Source organism: Halictus rubicundus, chromosome 8 (assembly GCF_050948215.1).
Source record: "Halictus rubicundus isolate RS-2024b chromosome 8, iyHalRubi1_principal, whole genome shotgun sequence".
Taxonomy (NCBI): Eukaryota; Metazoa; Arthropoda; class Insecta; order Hymenoptera; family Halictidae; genus Halictus; species Halictus rubicundus.
In genome coordinates, this window is record NC_135156.1 from 18,832,398 (window position 1) to 18,855,725 (window position 23,328).

Genomic DNA, 23,328 nt, shown 5'->3' on the forward strand with positions numbered 1-23,328 from the left:
GAAATTTCCGCTGAAATTCGAATATCGATCATTCATAAACATTCCTACTTGACAATTAGAACACAACTAGGAAAACAATATAAATGAAGCAGTACTCGAATCAACAGGTGATTAAAAATGCATCCATCTGGATCGATAACAGCTGGAATAATTTTAGTAAAAATTATATAGATTGGACGTGGATGAAGATGAAGTCGTAGAGGATCAATTTCAAATTGTTCAGAGAGAAACGGAGGAAGGCAATTTTCCAAATGACCGGAAAACTGGAAACGGGAACGAGTTTTCCACGGAACAATGGAAACAATTCACAGGAAGTCGACTCGCCTCTGTAATATGGATATCGTGTATTATATAAAACATCATTGTTACAACGTACAATCGTAGATCGCTGGGCTCGCCGATTCCACTCGGCGGAATCCACTTTTTCGCACATTTCTCCCGGCGTTTGACGCAACAGGTGTATTACACGAGCCATTCCCGTGGGATCTTTCGCCCGGGAAAGCAAACAATTAATCCAAGCAAATTTTATTTATATATGTATATATATATATATATATATATATATCTCTCTCTCTCCCTCTCTTTCTTTCTTTTTTCTTTCTCTCACACTTTTTCTCTCAATATTGCACACTGATTCGATCAACGGCGCGGAGAACGGGAATAAAAGGAAAACTCGTCCGATTTCGAACAGCCCACAGAAATCTCCTTAAAAAATCGATTTCGAAGTCACAGCTGCTCCCGAGACTTTTTTCCGTCGACATAAATCCCAGGAGGATGCTGAAGCGATAATAAATTATTGTTGCATTTAAAAAACGATCTAACCACTCGCTTTAATATTTCAGAACCGATTTGTGACTGCGGATCTTCACGCAAAATCAAAATTGCCTGGAAAAATCGATTTCGAAGTCACAGCTGCTCCCGAGGCTTTCTATCTCCTTCGATATAAATCCCAGGAGGACGCTGAAGTGGTAATCAATTATTTTTGCGTTTAAAAAACGGTCTAACCACTTGCTTTAACGTTTCTTTCGCAGCTAAGATGACCAGAACGTTGATCACCGAGCAAAATAAAAAATTGCCGACATCAATTGTAAGAAACAGGACCGAAATAAAATAGTCGATCGGCTTGTGTTTAAAAAGTGGTTTCGATCGTGGGTGGGGTGGAATAAATATTTTTCTGTGGGAGCTCGGCCGATCTCCAGTTCCACGCGCGAAAGCAGAATCGCGAATCCACTCGCACCCATTAAATATCACATTGTACGGCCATCGGCTTCCTCGCAAGAGACTAGCTTAAGGTAATTTTCATTCGCGAGAGCGTCGCCAAATGTTCCTCGCATCTCTCGTCCTATGGTACAATCGCTTCGAGACACCGTGTATACATTTATACGGAACGGAAAAACATTGCTGGACAGGACTGCTCGAGAGGAAACCTCGCCTCGATGATTTCGCAAAGGTGTTCGAAGTTAAAACTATATTACAATACAGACATCGCACGGTGGATGATTCACAGAGATATACAAACCACGCTACAAACACCTAAGCGTAATCATTAAAAAGTCCTCGGAGCCAGCAAACAATTTTTCCGTTCGTTCGTTCCGCTCGTGCGAGAGCGGAGCGTCGCAGTCCTCGAGCAATATTAGGCTAGCAATCTGTTATGTACAAATACCGGTCGCTCTATGTACAATCTATATACCATAAATTCTCCGCGGATGGGAAACCATTCCCGCGGTTTTCCCCGCGAGGTCGGGATTCGCTGTCGAGTCCCATAAATACGGTCCGCGTCGACGCGAAAACGGACCAGCCTGGAAACTTAATCGAAAATTAAAGCCTGTTGCCCCGCGACCTCCGAGCAGGAAATTCGACGATTCCGATCGTCGATCCTTCGTCCGTTCGCTTTAAAAAGAATGATGAGAGAAGTATCGCGAGCTTCGGCGCAACATTCGGCGGGAAAATGTTCGCGGAGCCGCGCGGAGGTACGTACAAAGATCAATGTACAAACGATCGCGAACGGAATAACAAAACGGCGAGGAACGAGGCGGCGGATCCGGATCCCCGTAGCTGGACGGTGATGAGCTCGTTGGATCGTGGATCGAGATCGATCGTCGGCCCCGTTTCCTTCGTCCCCGTGTTCGGCCGGCGACGGCTCAGACGGCTGCTCATCATCTGTGCGGACAATTGGCCACGTGGGGGAACAGATGGCAGTGGATCGACCTGAATCTGCAATCAGAAAACACCGACGCCACCGTGATCACTCCTGGCTCCCTTAACGATCCGTTTTCCGAACTTATGTTAGTCGCTGACTTCTTCTTCCACCGTTAAAACAGCTAATTCGTGCGAGCGCAGCGCGTTGCAGAGGTGCATAACAGTGTTTAGACTGTGTGTGAGAGAGAGAGAGAGAGAGAGAGAGAGAGAGAGAGAGAGAGAGAGTCGAAGAGAACTTTTGCATGCCCTAGGGGAGTCGTGAGGATCGTTAAAGGGTCCCTGAACTATTATCTTGCTGAAGAAAAGGGGCAAACGAAAGCGAGAGAAAAACGACAGTGCAGAGAAAATGTTGGAGCAGGAGATAGAGGATGAGGAATAAAGAATATTGGAAAAGAGAGAACGTTGCAATGTTGATGTGTTGCAACGTGGAATGTTGGAATGTAGGAATGTAGGAATGTAGGAATGTAAGAATATAGGAATGTTGGGATGTAGGAATATAGGAATGATGGAAAGTTGGAATGTAGGAATGTAGGAATGTACGAATATTGGAATATGAGTACAGGAACACAGGAATATTGCTTGAGATCCGACGCTTAGAGAATCGACTTGGCTCGAGAAAGTTTGGAATCTCGGATCGTCGGTCACGGGTCTGTCCATCGCGATTCCGTGGAGATCAAGCGAAGTTTCCATGACTATCAACGAGGAAAAGTTGCCGGCCGAAGTAGAAAGCTGCATCTTCAGGAATTATCGATGAGAGGCTCTCCTTCGTTAAATATTTGTTCGTTGTTGCGGTTTTACGAGCGTCCGAGTTCGGTTTCTGATGGGACGCGTGATGGGAATTCGGGATCCTGCTCGCCAGGGAATTGCTTTTCTGCTGTTGGCTTTTCCGGTTTCGAACCTCCAGTTTGCTTCGATATTTTTTGAACTATATATTTTATTCCCCCTGACTCTCTTTACTCTGTATTCTTCTGCTCCTTCAATTTCCAAAATCTAACACCCAGAGGTCCGAGGAAAGAAACCAACGTCCATGAAGAAGACATTCTCCATCTTTCCGGCTGGCATGGCGGGCAGAAGATTCGCAGAAACGGGTCGCGCGAGTGCGCGCAACCGGTAATTAGAATAAAGACGATTAAAGCGGTGTTCGTTATTACCTCTCCGGGCACCGCGGTTCTTCCGACTGTGTTCTCTTCTGTTCTTCGTTATATTATACCGTGTGTATGTCGTGCATCATCGTCTAGCCACACGGCTCGGTCAATTATACAAGCAATTGAAGCGTTTACGGAGGAACGCCGCGCCGCGCCGCGCCGCTCGCGAAGGAAGACACGAAGCGGGTCAAAGAAACGGGAAAATGATACGAGAAACCTGACGAAGAACGTGTCTGTGGGAAGGGGGGGGGGGCAGAGGGGTGGAACTATTCTGTTACGTGCAAGCCGCTAATTACTCCTTTTATGCCGCGATCGTAAACCTGACGGATCGGTCCCGCGGGATTGAGGAAGTCCGCGGGAACCCTTCAATGAAAATTCTGATTCCCGACAGTCGAGTCGGGAAATTGAAGGCGCTTCATCATCTCTCTGGTGTCGAAACACTTTTCAGTCATTCGTCATTCAGCCATTAAAAATATAATTTAGTCGATGAAATACTTGCTATTCCATGACTGTTTTTCTTTCTCGTTATAACATTTGTGGTCCCTAATTCAAAGTGTGCGTATGGGGACGCTGGTAATGGATGTTGGTTCGGATGATCGTGCGAATCGGTAGACCGAAGATCGGTAGACAAATGAAAATAAAAGCATTTAAGGAATTTCAAAGTACTGTTGTATTGTTGTCGACTCGATAACATTATCAAAAGGAGAAGAAGAAGTTCTGTGTCTTGTAATTAACATGGACAATTTTCATACTGCCTAAAACTCCACAGTCTAGTAATCGATAAAATAGAGGAAAATGGAACAGAAAAAAGTTGAAGCAGAGAGACGAGCGAAGCGGTCGAAGGTTTAAAATCGATTTGAAGAACTCACCGTTTAGGGTCGTCCTTCATGTCGAAGCCGTCGATCTTCAGTATATTCCACTCGTCCCTTGGACCCTTCGAGTAGCTGAACGAGACCTGGAACAACGAAAAATGAATAATTAAATGAACCTGATATAATGTTCGTTCCGAAAGAGTGAACGCAAAAAGACAAATTCGAATGAAATGAGTAGGCAGGATTCGAGCACTCGAAGGCAGAAGCGGATTTCGTCGGTCGTTTTCTCCGAGCCTCCAGCTCGCATGAAACGCGAGACCAAACGCATGATCAAGTTCTGCCCACGACCGGAACGAAAATATTTGTTCAGCGAGCGTTATTCGGCCGCGGCGATACGATCGCGTTCGGCCAACGGAAAATTTCCCTTTCGCGAGTCTCCCGTGTCCCCGCAATTCCGAGTATTATATCGTTCCTGCAGACCGATCCGGCCGAACAACGGAGGAAATAATTGCCCGGGAACATGTTAAGGATAAATTGCCTTCGATCGGGCTCACGATACCGACGTGACTCCGCGCTGTTCATTTTCTGCCCGAGACGTTGCACACCCCTTTACTCGAAATTATCTCTTCGAGCCCAGTGCACGGTTTAATTTTAGGCTCGAGTATCTGATCGAATTTCATCGCTAAATCTTTCTGTATTTTCCTCGTTGAACCAACATTCAAATACGTTCTTCGATTCCTCGTCAAGTTCCTTTTTATTTCTTTACTCCTGCTTATTTTAACAGTTTGATCCTCGATGCGGGTTTATGCGTTCGCAGGAAAATTGAGTAGGTGAAATATTCAACTGTGGAAAGATTAACGGTATTTAAACATGTCGATATATTATTTTTCGTCTGTTAAAATCATCACGGGAAGAAATAACATTCCATTTCGTTTCTATTCTATCGTAAGCTTTGACGTTTGCATGAGAAATTGTCTAAAATACTTCAGTGTTTCCATCCTCGAGGATCATTTTTTGAAATATTCGAACATTTGTATACTTCGATCTTCAACGAAGGTTTGCACAAATGCTTTTATCTTCGACGTAGCATTTTAATATTTCCGATATTATTTTCACGCGTTCCGACAAGGTTTATGAAGCTATGGTTAAATTTTTGTCGTACCAAAGGAATTGCGAAGCGGATAGGACAAGAGAGGGAGTGCCGCAACGCCAGATGGAATCGTCGAGAGAGCGCGTTGTATTTATTAATTATGGCGCGATGGAATATATCGGATGGGGGCGATAATGGCGGCACCTGGTGGCCCGATGATCACGCGACCGTACAATAATGGTCACCTGGTTTTCTTCATGAGTCAGTCGGCCCGACGGCAATTCCCGAACAACGGACGCGAACGGCACCAATTAAATAATGGCCATTGTGTCCCGTGAAGGAAAGCAGCCGCCCAGTGAATCACCGCAGAGATTATTCTATTACCAGCGATTAGACTTCACACTGCGACCCGTACGATCTTAATTCACCCCCCCCCCTCTCTGTCTCTCTCTCTCTCTCTCTCTCTCTCTTTACTCAACGCACCCCTCCATCCCCTTGTGCTGTAATTTTTTTAATCCCCCATTCGTACCGGATCAATTAATCATTGGAACGCAGCCGAGATTGAGCGCGGAACAGACTCTGCGGACATGTTCGAGACCAAAGATGCGATCTGAACGCATAAAATTGTCAGCGCATGGAATTGCCAAAGTAGGGAATTTTTAATGTATGAATTTGGCAGTGCGTAAAATTATGGGAGTATGAAATTTCTAAGAGAAAAAATTGCCAGAGCATAAAATTGCCAAACTAGAAAATTTCTGAGCAAAAAAATTCCCAGAGCATGGAATTTTTAATATATAAATTTGCCAGTGCGCAAAATTATGGGAGTATGAAAGTTCTAGGAGAAAAAATTGCCGGAGCATAAAATTGCCAAAGTAGGGAATTTCTAAGCAAAAAAATTCCCAGAGCATGGAATTTCCAAAGTAGGGAACTTTTAATATATAAATTTGCCAGTGCATAAAACTATGGGAGTATGAAAGTTCTAAGAGAAAGAATTGCCGGAGCATAAAATTGCCAAAGTAGGGAATTTCTAAGAAAAAGAATTTGCCAGAGCATCGCCTAACTATTATCTGACCGGAAATCGCGTAAGAACGGGCACAGGCTACACGAATCGTTGGACGGATCGCAGCTCCAGGTGTCGATCAAGAGATTGGTAAAGCATGGTGTACCGACCTGTTCGGCGAACGTGTCCTTGTTGAGAAACTTCATCGGCTCCAGATGTGAATGGAACTGCTCGACGACCGTCAGCTGCTTCTTCAGTAGGTACTCGATAATATAGCCCATCGTCACGTCGTCGGGCAGCCTAATTCTGTCGCCGACCGTGATGAACTTTCCGCCTCTGGAAGCAAAAGCAAACAATCGTTACTCGCGCTCGGTTCCGCAGCCGCAGCCGCAACTTGCGACGCGACGCGTATCGTCGATTCGACGGCCGACAGGAAACTGTCTGTCCAAACAAACTGCATAATTAAATCATAATTTTAAATTAAATACGAGCTACGTTCGCACGCCGAACCTCGCCATCGATCACCCCCTCCCTCCAATATCTCCAGACAATTTTTAATAATTTAATTGCCATTTGTTTCTTGCGGCAATTGCCTGAGCACTCGGTCAGCTATTTTCAATTTCAGTTCACCGTTTACCGTGTGCTCTTGGTAAGCTGTGTCCACGCAACTTTCCGTCGTCTTCTTTTTTTACCGAATAAAGAGACGGCAAAAACTTTATTATTAAAATGAAATTGACTTTGGCATCCGTTCCCAATTTGACCATGTTGCTCGTTCAATTTAATATTAAACCACGGGGGACGCAAAGCGGCGCTGCAGTTTCGTGGCTTCGAATCGCAACTTTCATATTAATGCTAGGAGAATCGGGCGAAAAGTTGAATAATCTGATAACGATGCACCGTTCGTGGGGTGTTCTGGGATTTTTCTGAAAAGTAACAATTGTCTGCGCCGAATGACATTTATTTTTCTAATAGTTTCAGTGAGTTGGAAAGAGTCCGGTAAGATTGCCAGATTCTTTAAACGTTTTCACAGTATTAAATTGTATCCGATCATTTCCATCGTAAATCTATACAATCGACGCTTTAACTAAAATCAAATACAAATCTACGCTCCGGTTACGAGCATAAAGATTAATCGAACGGACGATACATATTTCACTGGTAGGAAAGTCGAACAGACGACAGCTATTAGGAGAGACGGGTAAATCGAATATTCCCGTCTCGAGCGAGTATAGTGCGCGCGTGTAAATAATCGAGGAGAATCGAATAAAATCCGCCGGCTCCTCGACCAGAGCATCCTCGTATTTCACCGTTCCATAAACTGTCTCCGGCGGAATCGCTCCTGCATAAACCTAAACAGCAGCCGGGGCACTAAAGTCGAACCTCGCCTCGTATGAGTTACGGAACGATCCCCGTCGCGCACGCGATACTTTTTCGCCGTGGGCACATGGCCGTTCGACCAGAGATTCCCTAGGGCACCGCGCCCAGTTTCTCCCTAGGATTATCTGGTGTTTATTACCTCGGCGCGTCGGGTGGCCGGCCACACCGCGAAAGAAGAGCGGAAGAGGAACGAGCCGGACACCCCGGAGCAAGACCAGCCACCACGAGACTTTCCGAGGACAATAAATTCCTAGAGTCTACGACCCGACCGGCTCTCGAACTCGCCCCGGAAAACCCTGGACAACCTCGATCGTAACTAACGACCATTATTATTTACTGCGCCCGTGAAATATCCGCGGCCGTGAAAACCGCAGCTCGACGCTCCGTCGCACAAGCGGAGCATGTCTCTCTACACGTTTACACCACGATGTACGAAAAGTTCCTTTGGAAAAACTGGCTAACATTGTTATGTATAAATATCGTTAATTTTTTTGTAAGTTATTAACACTAGAACTACCGAGCAATAAATGCGACTGACGTATATTGCTTTGTAACGGTGACAAGACTGCCCACTCAGACTTCATACAACTTTTATTGTAATATCAGCTTCTATGAAGAGAAAACATTAGGTACCAGTCATTTTAACTGGTCCGGTAGTTCCAGTGTTCAATTTCATTTTTCTGAATAATTACCATTACATGTACGTTTGTTAAAAATTACTCGGAGAAGGACAAAACATTTATTGACCGGCGATGTCTCACACTTGACGTACAAATTTGTTATTTTGGCGGCGGGACATGTGAAAGGTCCCAAGACACGGTTCCGTGGAGCGTTAAAAATTCTTCGGGAAGGGTGTAAGTTGCAATTTCATTTCTTTCGAAATCCCAGTGGAGAAACAGGTAAACTTCCGGAGCAGAGTGACAAATGGGCGGAGAAGAGGAGTTTCTCGAGCGATTTTATTCTGTGCGATGTGTGTACGAGCGGAGAGTGTGTCGAGCCCCATAATCCGGGGAATCATCGACAATGGGGCGGCGAAATTTCGGGGGAAACGAATTTCGCCGTGAGGCCGGTGCCAACAAAAGGGGAGCATGGCTTGTTCAGGGAAATCGTGTCCCACCGCTGGCCGTTTCCTGTCGATCTTAATCGCGCGTGCGTGTCCCCGGTGCCACGCGAAAGGTTTAAGGACCTTAAGGTCCGGATCGCGTGACTTTCCGCCTCTGTGCCGCGTAATTTATTCGCGGAGAGGGGAGTCCTCCTTATATTCCTAGCCACCGCGGCTTTTTTTCCCATAACCTCCCCCCCCCCGGAAAGTGCCCGAGCACTTTACACGATCCCGCGAACTCTCCTCTCGTGGTCTCTATGAAAATCAGTTAATTGCTTCGTACAATGGAACACTCGAGTCGGTTTCGCCTCGTCTCTTCCCGCGGCCCTTCCTGTGTGCGTCTCTTATCCGAGCGATCGCGTTCCCTTGTCTCGCGGGGGTGTGTAACAACGATACATGACACTATCTAGCGGCTATTTATTAGTGGAAAGTAATTAGGATTGTTTGCTGCCGCTGGAGCGTGATAAGCTCGGAGCTGTACACTCGGTGTTCAAATTATTCGTACACGGTTTCAAAGCCGAATCACTTTTTTCAAATTCGACACGAATTTTTCTTCGAGAGATTGCTATCGAGATTGCTATAGAAAGTAACGATCGCGATTCTGAAGTTTTTTATCTGTGCCTGTATTTGCGAATGTAAATCGCTGTTGGTCGCAAATGCGAAGAAGAAACTAAAGGTCGCGATTTTTAAGTTGTTCATCTGTGTGCCTATAATGACAATTTGGAAGATGCCTTTTGTGTATCTGAGAAAATCGATGGGAATTAATTCTTGAAGTGCAGTAGTACCTCCGTAGTTGTCTCAATGACTAGGGAACTCGGTTGAGTCTATGCTTAAAGTATTGAACATCTGAGAATCTCAAGACCGAGAATTTGCATTAAATTGATAGGAATTAATTTCTGCAGTACAGTAGTACCTCCATAGTTGTTTCGTTGACTGAACAGAGAAGCACTGTACAAGAAGCACCGTAGAAGGAGACAGAGAAGAAGTTCTCGCTTGCGTTAGCTGACGTAGAAAAATTCACAAAAGACAGAGCGTGACAGAGAGAGAGAGAGAGGAGGAGGAGGAGGAGGAGAGGGGAGAGGATGCGAGCTCCTTAATTTAACGGCATTCCACGCATGTAGATTAGTCGTGGAGCGTGCACCTGCCGCGGCACGGCTGTCGTCGTGTTCTTCTTCTTCGTCCTCTTCGTCTTGTTCGTCCTGTGTCCCCCTGTTTTCGCTCTCCCTCGTTCGGGAACTGGTTGGTCGCATTAAACCGAGTCCCCCCGTCCGGCATTTATTAAGCCGGGATCGGCAATCGGCGATCGACAATCGGCATCCTCCCCGTCCTCCATTCGTACGGCGCTAACGAATTTCCATCGATTATCCCGATAACGCGATTCATTTTCGTTCGATAGCAACGTTCCCGTTTCGTTCGACCGATTCCGAGCGGAATCGGAACGATTCGTAGACCGCGGAACGGTGGAAACCGGGCACGCGAGTGTCACGCTCGTTAATACGCTCCGCCACGCTTCGACAAGCTTGAAATTATTTTACGCGCCGCTTCGTTCCTCGTTCACGGCCGCGAAGATTCAATTTACCGCGCGAGGGGGCCCTACACTCGTTAATGATTCCTGATTAGGGGAACCTGAACGATCGTGAACGACGATCACGGCCGGATGACGCGTGCAAATTTTCGAAGAAGAACGCCGACGCGGCAGTTTGTTTCTTGCGATTTATGCGGCGGCCATTTGTCGCGGACCTGGTTAATGCCTCTGGGAAATCGATTTCTTCGATGCGTTTTCAATCTCGCAAGAGAAGTGTGCTTTTTCTGCGAGCATCCGTTTAAATGTAGCTTTCACGTAGCTATTTTTTTTTTTTAATTATTTGTTCAGTGATTTTTTAGATTAAAACAGCTTAACCCCTTGCCCTACAATATCGAGTCGGACTCGTGACGAAGATTCTGAAGAGAATCCAATAAACATGTGTGTTATTAATTTCCTTTAAACCGAAATAAAATTGTATTTTGTCGTAGTTGATATATGTATATCCTTTGTAGAAAACATAGGCATACAATAAAACTATCTCTTTGCTTCTACGAAATTCTGAACGATGAACAACTCCTAATCATTATAATCACAAAATAAATAGTAGTGCAAGGGGTTAATGTCTTTAGTCCATGGCTAAAGATTTTCCAATGGATCCAATTTCAATAGTGAAACAATTTGCCTTCAGTAACGTTCGCGTGAAAATTTCGTTTCAGATTATAAATGTTAATTTTCTAAGGTTCCTGTCGGTAAGTAGAATCATTGGAACTCTTATTAATGGGTAGGCAAAGTGTGAACCGATAGAAATAATTTGGAATTTGTGGGATGAAAATGTTCGCGACAGATTGCAGCGGTTTCGCGGAAAGGACCTGCACAGCGGTTTCGGAAGGACGATGGCGGCACGGTTTCTCGAAATTGAAAAGCTCCGTGGCTCCCGGGTGTATCGTTGCCGATCGGACCAATTTATTCTCGTTTTCTCGGACATACCGCGGAAGTCCCGCAGACAAATCTACGATAGGCGGCGAGCCTTTGAGACATTTGTCCGTCGGTGTTCTCTCACCGAATCGGAGAGGTGCCGGCCGATATACGAAGCTCGCTCGCCGAACTTGTGACTACCGGTCGCCGCTCTAATTGGCACGATTTATGTCCGGCGTGGCTCGTGCATCTCTCACCCTTCTCCCTCTCTCTCCCTCTCTCTTTCTCTCGCTCTCTCTCTTTCTCTCCCCTTTTCTCTCTCATCGCTGCTCTTTCCCGAAATTTTTGTACGATCCGAATCGGATCGAATTCTTCCCGAACTATTCTCTTCGAGGAACCAATTATCCACGGAAACGGTCAAAATTGTGCAAGCGAGCCCTTAGTCCGTTCTCTTCAGCAATTCCTTTCGAAATCAGGCAGCTACTTTATTGCCTCGACTACCATCAAGTGAATAATTAATGACCCTAACGGTACATTTATAGGTAAAAGCGTTTAATCGTTAAAGGACGAGTGTCGGCATAGAGACGGATACGTCGGGATTGAGTTATGAGACGAATATTGGAGATGTAGAATTTACAGAAAAATTAATGGGATTTCATTTTTGAAGCGCACCAGCACATCCATAGTTCCCTCAATGACTGACGACTGACTTGAGAACTCGCCTGAATTTATGCTTGAAGTCCGTATTGAACGTCTGAGAATCTCAAGACCGAGAATTCGCATTAAATTGATGGGAATTAATTTTTGAAGTACAGTACTACCTCCATAGTTGTCTCAATAATTTGTGAACTCGGTTGAATTTATGCTTAAAGTCCCTATTGAACATCTAAGAATCTTCCGATTGAAAATTTACAAGATTGCTTTACTGGCCTGTAGTAACATTGCCGACGAATAGAATTGTTTAATATTTGCGATTTCCAACATACAATCGGCAAACTTCACACAGTTGATCGCCTCTGCCGGCGATGTCGAACGAAGAGAACATTAAAATTGTTCGAACTTGATGAAATTGAACTTTCTCCAATTTTAGAGAAAGGAAAGTGGTGGGTTGTTTCTTTTGTGCAGTAGGTAGTCGAGTTTATAGCGACTTTCACGAACCGGACAGTGCAACCGGAGATTTGAACAGGGCTCCCGGTCTCTCGGTCACCTTGTTTTACCTATCCGAGTGTGCACCTGCGCTTCCTCCCGGTTTTCTTAACGGTCGCGGGGCCCCTCGTTGCATTGCAAATGCAACGCGGAGTGTGTGCGCGACCTAGCCTAACGAGCTTACTTTCCGTCTGCAGGCTTTATGATTTCTCTCTCGACGACTCGGCCGACTTCTCTCGTTTATCCCCATCTAATTCGAGACTTCCGGTTCTGAAATCGTTTAAGCTCGTCCGTCGACGATTCCGATGACTAATGCGGACGGTGGAACAGCATTCGTTAATTCCCGTGATAATTTTAGCTTCGTCGTCCTATGTACAATACAAACGTCCTATGGAAAAATCTCATTTCTATTTAACCCCTTGCACTATTTATTTTGTGGCTACAGCGATCAGGAATTCCACATCGTTCATAATTTCTTGGAAAAATATTTGTTTGTGCTTGCGTGTTCTCGAGAGACTATACATCGACTGCAATAAAATAGAATTCCGTTTAGATTTAAACGAAATTAATACGTATTTAGTTTCGTTACAAATCTTCTCTACTTCGCATGATCTGGAGTTAGTCGATATGGCGGCTCGCGCGCATAATCGGTCTGGAACAGAGGGACCCGTTCGCAACCGTTTCAAAAGCGGACCTAAAACCGCGCGACAGGAGCGTGGTGGGGCTCGCATAAACAATTTCTTCTTCGACGAAGGATTCCCCGGTTTTCTCACGCTCGATTCCCGCGTGGTCGCCGCGTCGGTCGCCGAAAATTTCCGGGCTATGCGCGTCCAATTAGGAGGAATCCGTTTGCGTACGCGGGTCGCAGGAGAGCTCTCCTAATTAACGTTTTCCTGGAGACTCGATCGACCCGGCTAGAGGAGCCGGCACTGCTCCGTTAAAAAGGGAAAAAAAACAGGGACGGGGGGTGGCCGAAGAGACGCGAAAATGAGGCCGCGGACGCCGCAGGAATCGAATCGCGAATAACCTTGCTCTCCTCGTGAGCGGAACAGAAGAGAACGGAGAGGATTCATTAGCGAATACCATCGGCGGATTCTCGAATCCGTAGGCCAGTCGCTCTCTCCGGTTCGGGTCTTTTTAATTGGCCAGATTAGTCCCGAAATCGCGTACCCTCTTTCTCCCCTCGGGAAGGACCTCTGCGATCCTTTTTTCGCCCGGCTCCTCCTGTTCTCGTGGCGCTGCTTGTCGCCGCGTCCTCGTCCTCGTCCTCGTCCTCGTCCTCGTCGTCCTTTCGGCACCGCCGACACGGAATATCGGCCTCGTTAAAATACCTAAGGGCCACGACGAAATCGAAATTTCGGGGTTACAACAAAGGAGGGGCGGAGGGGCGACCCTCGCGGAGGATCCTCGTCCTCTTCCCTCCAACAGCTTTCCGTCTTCGTCCACACCGCTAAATAACCCTGGACAGATTTCGCTGATAGCCCCCTTCTTCTTCTTCCTCGATGCTCCCCGTGCAATCACTCTCGGCATTCTCGACGAGCCTCACCCTCCCCCCTCAGATTTCACGAGGTGGAGAGAAATTTCCGTGGATTTTGAATGATTTTCCACGGTTTTGGGGACTTTTGGAGAGGCGTTTGCTAAGACAGAGTGAAGTAACAGGGTAATTTTTAGGAGAGATCCTACACCTGTGCTCAGTGAATCGAGGGGAGTACAGTTACCCCCTCTCTGCCAGCGTCACAGAAGGGGAAGCCAGAGAGGGGAGACAAATGTGTTGATCTGGCGACTCTGCTTCTTCTGGGACCAATAGAGGGCTAGTACTGTATTTTTAAATCGGTAAACATTCGTGCATGGTATAAGACAGCAAAACAACAAAATTGAATACACGTCCCAGATGAAAACCTTGATTTTGAGATCAAAATACAGCTTCGAGTGGAAAGTTGGAAGTCCGCGAGCATCTAAAGAGGCATTGCTGTACTTCCATCTTCAAATTCCCTTGACCTGGTAAAATATCAGCGATTCAGAGCTTCGAGAATGATTTCGAGTAAATCCCACTGGGTATTCCGCTACCAGCAAAAACCGGGACAAGCAAAGAGGCATCACCGCGGTTCTAGGATCTCGATCGCTCGCGGATTCCACGTTGATTTTCCAATTAGAAGCGTCGGGGACGCTAAGGAGGGTAATATTTCGAGTCGGGGACACGTCTCGAGGCCGAACCACGGACAGAATGAAGTCTCCTCTCGAGGCGATCTCAAAGGGGATCCTGACGCTTGTCTCCGAGGCCTGTCTATCGATATCGCGATCGACCATCCGGATGAAACTATCGGGCGGATCGTGAGCACGTACCGCCACTTCATTCGTCGGTGGACGAGCCAGAGAGCCTAAGAAGATCGTTCCCGATCAGAAATGGTAGGAAACCCCGGGAGCACACGGACGGTGTGCGCCGAGCTTCGTTTCTGCTCCTCGATCGTTCGCGAAGACACGACGCGACGGATCGATATCGATCGCGGCGAAGACGCATGAATGCCGGACGTCGTTACCGCTCCGCCCGGAATTGAGACGTGCGCTTTACGATCCGGCCGGCTCGACTTTTATCCCGACAATAAAATCAACCGGACGTCTTCCCTGCCGTTTCTTGTACGCCCCACCCATCGAACGAATCAAATCTGTCGTTCAAAATTGAATATACGCGTGCTCCTGGAAATTCGTTCGTTTTAATCAATTCGTTTCAATAATCGCGCTTGGAATTGTCAACTTCGTTCTCGACCGGCAAGAGACTTTGTATGCTTTTTCTTGACGTTTTGTACATTTTACGAGTGTCGTGCATTTATGACCAAAACGGGCGGACGTAATTTCGAAGAGCAAAAGCTTTTTTGTTTTTAAAAAATTGAGAATGTCGATGCACCGCTTACTACTTATTATACCTGTTACAGACAGAAGTAAATTCCAATCGATCAATTTTTATTTTGCAGCCTTCCGATCACGTTTCTTTGAGAAACCTTAATTTCAGCAATAAATTCACCGGTAATTCGATCGATAAATTTTGGTGGGGATCGTTTATTTTTGCTTCTGAATAAATAAGGTTTTCGGCAGCGCATCTGTTCGCGGATCCCACCATCGATCGAAACAAGACAAACAAACGTGTCGTCGAAATCCCACGGATCGAACGGCCGAAAAAAAAAGGTGGGGGATGGTGCACGGGTAACGGGGCGAAGGGGTGGGGAAGGGTTCCAGGGAGAAGCTCGCGCTCGAGGAACTCTTTGATTCCATTATTGCTCGCCTAATTGAATTCCTCTGCGCGATCGCGGCCCCGTACATCTATAAACCCGCGGCTCGTGAAACCAATTTGGGCATTCCTACGTATACGTGTAGTACGTGGCCCGGCCGATCCGGTGATCTATAGATCCCGTCGACGACGGGCCGCATACCGGTGCCAGCTCGAAAATCCGCGGCCCTCGATCTCCAGAGACACGTGCACCCTTTGCCCTTTAATTGGAACCTGTCTTACGCCATTTTACAACAATAATTCTGCCGCGCAAAAGCGGATTTACAGAAAGTTTCCATAGAATAGCACAAATTACAGGGTTTGTCGGTTCTCGAAAATTCTGTTTAAAAATCACCCTGTTCAAATTTATAAAATTAAATTTGGGCAGGATGTAGTCGAATGATTTTCTTTGTTCAAACGTTACGTTAAATTTTACCATTTTTAATTGATTAACCTGCCATTCTTTAGATACTTCGATCTAGCACCAAAATTGAAAATAAAAAGATCAACGAGAGGTAAGTGGAGATTTAAAAAATTGTAAAGCAAAGTGTTTGGACCGAGAGGAGTATGTTTGTCGATTTTATCCCGGTGATTTATTATTGTTTCGATTGGCAAGATTTTTGCGAGCGTAGGCAGAGTCATGCAGTGTGTCAGGAAATAATCGAAGGTTCATAAATCATGTTCCCCGTGGTGTAAACGTTTTTCTGAGCTGTCGACAGCACGTTTATCGTCGCGACCAAGAAAAGATGCACCGGGGATCTAATTCCGAGCGCAGAAAAAGTTGAGAGTTTCCACGAGGAAGCCTCGAACCATGGGAAAATTCGAGGCGTCGAAAGGGGATCGAGGGATCGAGGGATCTTTAAATATCCAAACACGTGCCGACCGGGATGGGATCCACGGGTCTCGAGCCACGTAACTTCCTCGAAGACTTACCAATTAGAATTGCAACGCTTTATTCTAGTAATGCATCAAGTACACTGCGGATTTTATGCGTTTATGACCGAAATAAAAAATACTGTAACACGAGCTTCGCGGCAGTGGGGATAACTCCGCGACCTTTATCATCCAGGCCTTGGCGACATATATACAGAAATCTCCGTCTAACGCAAATTGATAGAGAATCACCAATTACCAATATAATAAATTGCCGCGAACATATAAAAATAAATTTTTTCCAAACGTTAAAATTATAAAAATTTTCAAGATGGGACATAGAACTTTTATCGAACTCCTACTTGTTGAAATCAAGGTAGAACGTTTTCACTTTGCGTAAAGATCGAATTATAATAGGGTTTCGAGAAACTCGAATGCAAATTGCGAGGATAGTTAGTCAGGATAGATTGAGAGAAACGGTGTTGGCGATTGGATTGACCGAAAAAGGAGGAGTCAGATCGAAATTCGAGTCGGTTCCTGTTCGGTCGTTAAGCCCCGTAACAAGGAAATGATAGAAACAGAGATATATTGCCCATGCGGAATCGAGTTTCCTGCGGTCGTGCGTGCACGTGGGTGGCAATCAGCCTCTGCAGGCCCATTGTGACCAGACCTGTTGCGTTCATCGTTAATTAAGACCCATCTCCGGGAGATCCACCAGAACCAGTCGTTGTCTCTCCCCGTCGCGCTCGATCGACCACCGATACATCGCAAAAATTCCTCGAGGTCCGTTCGGCTACGCTATTAATCGCAATCGGGCTTCCAACCTGTCGATAAGCATTAATTAATTCCAATTGAGAAACAAAACTTGGACTCGTCGACGCTTCGGTAGCTTCCTGGACATCTAAATCTCTCGAGAACCAATCGGCTTGTTGCTTGATGCGATCGGAAAGTATCATTAATCGTCGTTGACATTGAAAATGATTTATTTTCCCAAGGAAATCGAAGGCACAGAAACCCATTATTTTCACATTTTTGAGGACATCCGATTTTTGTCCAAGGGATTAAAAATAATCGATGGAAAATGTTCCTACAGTGTTCTTTCTCGTGTAAATATGCGTCGCTATCCCCACTACGAGTCTATTCTGTGGGCGGGGCTTGTTACAGCCAATGAAACGAAACTAGTCGATGGGCGGAGCTTGCCTGAGCCAAAGAGGCGGAGCCACTCACTCGATGGGCGGGACTTGTCTCGACGAATTACACGCGATTATTACTTTACACCGTTTTTTACAGTCCTACAGACCTTTTGATGATCGAAACAGAGCTGTTGACGATTTCTGTCACAGTATTTCTACAAATTCTTTTTACCTTTCTCCTTATATATCATTGTGTTTCACGGTCCGTGCATCGCGACTTTTAACAAAATTGTGTCGGTAGAACCGGAAAGCTTCGCTTGCCAGGTCCCGAGCAGGCTAAAATCCAAAGTTGCCCGGGAGCTAATTAGCATCGCCATTAGGGCCGGTACGATTCCAGCGCGCCTCGAAGAAAGTAACAAGTTCGTAGTTGGAACGCAGCGAAGCGAAGATGAGAATAGGATAAGGTAGCGGGGATGGGGCGCGAGGACATTGTTCCGCGAGTATAAGTAGATGGGCAGAAAGAGGATGGCACGGTGTGTAGAGCAGGAAGCGCGGCCGAGAAACCGTAAACCGATTTTTTCAGCTATTAATAAGGTCCGCGATAGGAGGCGGCGATAATAGAAAATCACCGGCGAGTTACGATCGGCCGTGGCAGCTTTCAGTGCACCGTTATGAGCTCTCCGCGTAAATAACGAACAGCTCGGCCTGAAAATAGCTGGCAGTGACGCGCTGCAACACCGAGACCGAGAGACCGCTGCCTGCTGTCCAGCGTTGCGCGTCATTAATCACGAAATGCTCCGAGTAATAGTCCATCGGCGAAAACATTACTAAAGACAGGCCGGCGAACGAAAATTCCTCGAGACCGATGTCCGTGCTAGGCGAGTTTTCACGGTGCGATTATGCTGTCACGTTGACATTCCAGATTATTATTCACACACGGTGAGTATTAGAGCACTCCATCGAATTCGGTTTTTTAATTGCTCGAACGTCGAAGATTATTCAATTCGGTTTTGTAGTTGCTCCGAATCAATTTAAGCCTAAACTTTGAAAACAATTTGTGTAATTTTAACTTCCTATACATACCTCGCTATCCCCACTATGCGACTAGCTAGTGGGCGGAGCCAATGAAACGCGAGTCGTCGATGGGCGGGGCATGTTCTGGCCAATGAAACGTTACTAATAGATGGGCGGGGCACACTATAGTCAATGAAACACCCTTAATAGATGGGCGGGGTTTGTCCTAGCGAATGCAACGTGACCAATCCGAGGGGCGGAGCCTGTTCTAGCTAGTGAAACGTAAGAAGTCGTTGGGTGGGGAACAATCGATGGGTGGAGCCTATTCTAGAAAACGAGACGTTACTAGTCGATGGGCGGGGCACACTATAGTCAATTAAACACACTTAATAGATCGGCGGGGTTTGTCCTAGCGAATGCAACGTGACTAATCCGAGGAGCGGAGCCTGTTCTAGCCAGTGACACGTAAGCAGTCGTTGGGCGGGGCACATCATAGTCAATGGAACGCCTCCAATCGATGGGTGGAGCCTATTCTAGCCAATGAATGACTTTCCTGAGCCACTACAACGCGACAATTGTGTTTTAAAATTTTCAAGAGCCAACAGCACCATAACAAAAATCGAGAAAAATTCCAAGACCACCCTAGAATCGTACTAATCGATCCCAGAAGCTTTAGAAGCGATAGAATAATAAGAAAAATTGAGAAACCCCCTCCTGCCCGTTCGGTCCTGAAAATCATCGGACTTCACAGGTTCCGGCGTCCCTTTTTCGCCGTTCTCCGTCGAGGAAGAGGAGAGAGGCAGGGGTTGGGGAAAAAAGTGGAGCATCGGATAGTCTTGAATCGAGTCGCGAGGAAAGGAGAAAGGGACAGGGGGGAGTAGAGTGGCGACGTCCCTGAATGAGAAAGCGGTTCGATGCACTTGCCACTCCTTTCCCCCTTCCCTCTCCATCCGATTGTGGCCGGCCCGTTGTTGTTCCGCGGACGTGTTGCAACACGAAAGGGACGAGTGTACAGGAGGCAGGATAATGCCAGGACCGTGTATACGGTTCGCGGACAAGAACGACCGGGAAACCCGGTGTATCGAACAGAGAGAGGGGTTTTCAGGATCGTTATTCGACGATTCGGAAGCCCTCCCAGGTGACGGGCTTTTTGCCAGATACGTTCGTTACTCTCCGGACAATTCATTTGTACGAGGACTTGCCAAAATCCGCACGCGAGAAGACGCTACTATCCAGTTGACGGATGTTAACACTGAAGGACGGCACACTTTTCGTTCGATGCTCGATAAAATGGAAAACAAAAATCGTAGATTTTCGGGAGAGAACTTGCAAAGAACTGCTTTCACTTTGCACACCAGTGCAGTGATTTAGAAATTAGTAAGAATTCTAAGGGGAAGCAGTAGGTGTTCGAAATTGCTACTATCCTCTCGATTAAGTGCAGCATACATTAAATATAACTCGCGTGGCAAGTACCTATAATGTCCATGCCTCGACATGCGGAATTATACATTAAAAGAATTCCAAAGAGAAGAAGTTCCATCCTCCGAGTCAAATACGACGTCAACGAATTACAGCTCGCGAGACGGGTACAACTTTTTTCATCTGAACAGGTGATATTATAAAAATGTGGTAATTTATATATTGAAGGAATTCCAAAGAGAAGGAGCACTCGGAATTTCCACTTTCTACCCTCTCGACCGAATGCAGCGTCGACGAATATAAATATAAATATGAATATAAATTATAAAAATGTAATATATCAATTGAATTGATTGCAGTTCGCAACGCTCGAAATTGGGACTTTTTCTGCTATTTCTGCCAATAAATCTGCAGAGAGTGACAGGATGCAACGAGAGCAAACCGTAACGACGTTCCTTGAAATCGCGTTCTTCCTGTTGCCGTGCCACGTGGTTTCCGTTCTACCTGGGGATCGAGTAGCCCCGAGAACATGCGCCGACTCATCCTCGAGGATGTCGAACGAGCCCCCCTCCCGGCCCCTCTCCCGATTAATCGTTTTCCTCGATTCGAGATTACCTGCCTGTTAATGATTCGACATAGCCGGTCGCTCTCTTCTCTTTAACCGGCCGATGAAATTATTGAGGTAGAAAGTTGCAAGACTGCCTGCCCGATCATGATTATTTTTCTTAGTCATCCTGGACGGCTCTCGGCGGACGCACGCGTTGCTAGCCCCCGTTTCTACCGATTAAGTTTCACTTAGTAACCACTCCAAGTCGCCAGAAAAAAACAGTCATCAACCAAAACAATTTTTGCGTCGAATCTGGATCTTACTTGGAAAAATAAGAATAAACATCTTCTGCCTCGTCTACGGCGTTAAAAAGTTTTTTAAAATACAGCGTACCTCCTTCGTGAAATGTTCAAACAATTTAGCAGAAATATACAACAAATGTATAAAATGAATTCGACTGTCTTTAAATCAACTGCGAGAGTACGTCATGTATCTGTGACAGTGGTAGCGAAGTTGTTAAATAGAAATTGATTTTCCTTCTTAACAATCTTGATACGTTGAGAATGATTGCACGGAGCAATAACGCACTTTAATACGCGGATTTTCTCGGAACACGCAAGCCAGCACGCGAACGGCATAATTGCGCAGATAAAATCGACGATAATCGCAATAAGAAGATCGCGGATGCGCCGAACAACATAATCGTCCGTCCGTAGACAGTGTCCATTAATAATCCAAGATTCACAAAACGAATCGCAGAGGGTACGAGCGATAAGAGAGGCCTGGATCGGAGAGACAGTCCACTTAAGGCTTAATGACGCGCGATCAGGATTGTTGATCGCGACGTCGCGAGCTATGCGCGTTATTATCAATAAGTTCGTCTCGAGGATCAATTCTTCGGGGCCGGGAGTTCGCGTCGGGACCCCGGCTGACTATAGGGGTCCCCCGCCCCCTCGTAAATCATTATTTATGTCGTCCACAGTGGCCAGTCGTGTGTTTGTTCTCGGTTCTTGCGCCCCTCTTCGTCCCCCATTGGCCTCGATCGAGCACAACGGCCGATCGACCACGATAGAAATCACCGATCCAGTTTTTTCCCCGGCGAGATTTAATGTCCCATAGTGATCCCCGGCTTCGTATATTATTTTACGGTTGCTTGCACTCCGCGCCGATAGAACCGCATTCGATGCATTCGATGCATTCGATGCATTCGCTGTGTCGCAGCTCCGATAATGTAGACTTTTTATGACCGACGCGGACCTTGGCTAACAACGGCTCGACTTGTAACCCTTTTTTCATTTTGCTCTGTTTACTATCGCCGTTCTTGCCTCGACTCCCTACCCCTTTATTCTATTCTATTCTATTCGCCGTCTGCGAGTTTTTCTCTTGCACTTCTTGCGCTCCGTTGCGCGCTCGACTTGCGAGCCGTCAGGATTTTATGGTAAAATTGGGAAAATATCAACATGTACTAAAATTATTAAAGGAAGAAATTTTTATTTGGTTCCAGTGCAATCGACGCATTTTCCATTTGCAGTCTAGGCGTTTCGGTCGCTGTTCAATGGTGGAGTTACATCACAAAGTTGTCGAACACAGGTTACTTGCGACAGGCGTAAAACGAAAGACAGCCGGTAAAATTGATTGTAAACGACGATGCGGTTCAGTCGGTCTCGTGGTACACCGACGAACGTGAGAAAAATGATTGCACTCACCCAGCCACAGGCGTCATCTTCAACGCCAGCGCCCTGCTGATACAGAATCCAGCGCCTCCGGTCGCGAACCAGAATTTCACCTTTTGCTGGAACAGAAAAAAGCCGAGCACGGTTCGTTAACGTTGAACCAAGTCGATCAGGGTCCGAGAGCCAGGTGATCGATCGTCCCCCGGCTGGTTGATCGATCGCCCGACTACCGATTGCGTCCGTCGATCACTTTGCCTCTGATTGGCTCTGCGATCGCTCGCGCCTCCGTTATTTCTCTCTCTTTCTCTTTCTCTCTCAAAGCCAGATTCTCAACAATTCTCAATTCTCTACGATAAAGAAAGCGAGCGTTAACCCTTGAACGATGGAAGCCGGATCCATTCCCGATCGAGAATTGAAAAATTGACACGCGCAGAGATTTAAAATGGAATGGATCGGAAGCTCGTCAAAGATTGTCGAAGGCGTTAAAAATTGTCAGAAGCGTCAAAGACATTCGTCAAAGCCTACAAAAATAAGTAACCTCGGTAGATCGTCTACCGATCGACGCGAACCGTTCTCTGCCGCAAAGCATCCACCTAAATTCCGAACCGCCGTGGTCCGAAAGACGGTCTAGCATCGATCGGTAGGCTAGACGGAGCAACGTCCCGTTTAGGCGAGCCGTTTAGCGAAGGACTGGCAAGAAACCGCGAGAGCTGTACAGAGAGTTACGAGCGTGCCGGTCGATTTCTGGCCGATCGACATACCCCGGGGGCCATTAGAGCCGGACGCCTAAGCGATACTATCTCGGAACTGGTCCGCGAGCTGCTCCTTTCTAGGCGTGGTGCACGCCGGACAGTGTGCACGTGCGTCGCGCAGGACAATGTTTGCTATACCCGCGGCGCGGCGGACCGAAATCTTTCGATCTAGGACTTGCGCAACCTGGCGCTGGCTCGTTGCGCAATGCTTTCTTGAAAAGTGTCCCCTCGAGAGCTACGATCGATTGATTTTTAGTTTCGAACACGTTGCCCAAGTCCGGTGCCATAAATTCTGTGTCCGTTGTACAGGAAGCAATTTTGCCGGGACAATGGGTCTTTTTTCT

At 46.5% G+C, this 23,328-nt stretch overlaps 1 protein-coding gene across 1 annotated transcript in view; it reads right to left on the bottom strand.

Moving 5' to 3' along the window:
* Positions 1-540: 540 nt before the first annotated feature.
* Fng (Fringe glycosyltransferase) overlaps positions 541-23,328 on the bottom strand; it is an 88,019-nt gene continuing 65,231 nt past the window's right edge. Inside the window, exons 6-9 of the mRNA XM_076791793.1 lie at positions 22,266-22,351; positions 6,417-6,582; positions 4,214-4,299; positions 541-2,214 (exon numbers count right to left, since the gene is read on the bottom strand). Of these exons, the coding sequence (XP_076647908.1) occupies positions 2,157-2,214; positions 4,214-4,299; positions 6,417-6,582; positions 22,266-22,351 (396 nt within the window). The 3' untranslated portion in view covers positions 541-2,156. The remainder of the gene's footprint in view (positions 2,215-4,213; positions 4,300-6,416; positions 6,583-22,265; positions 22,352-23,328) is intronic.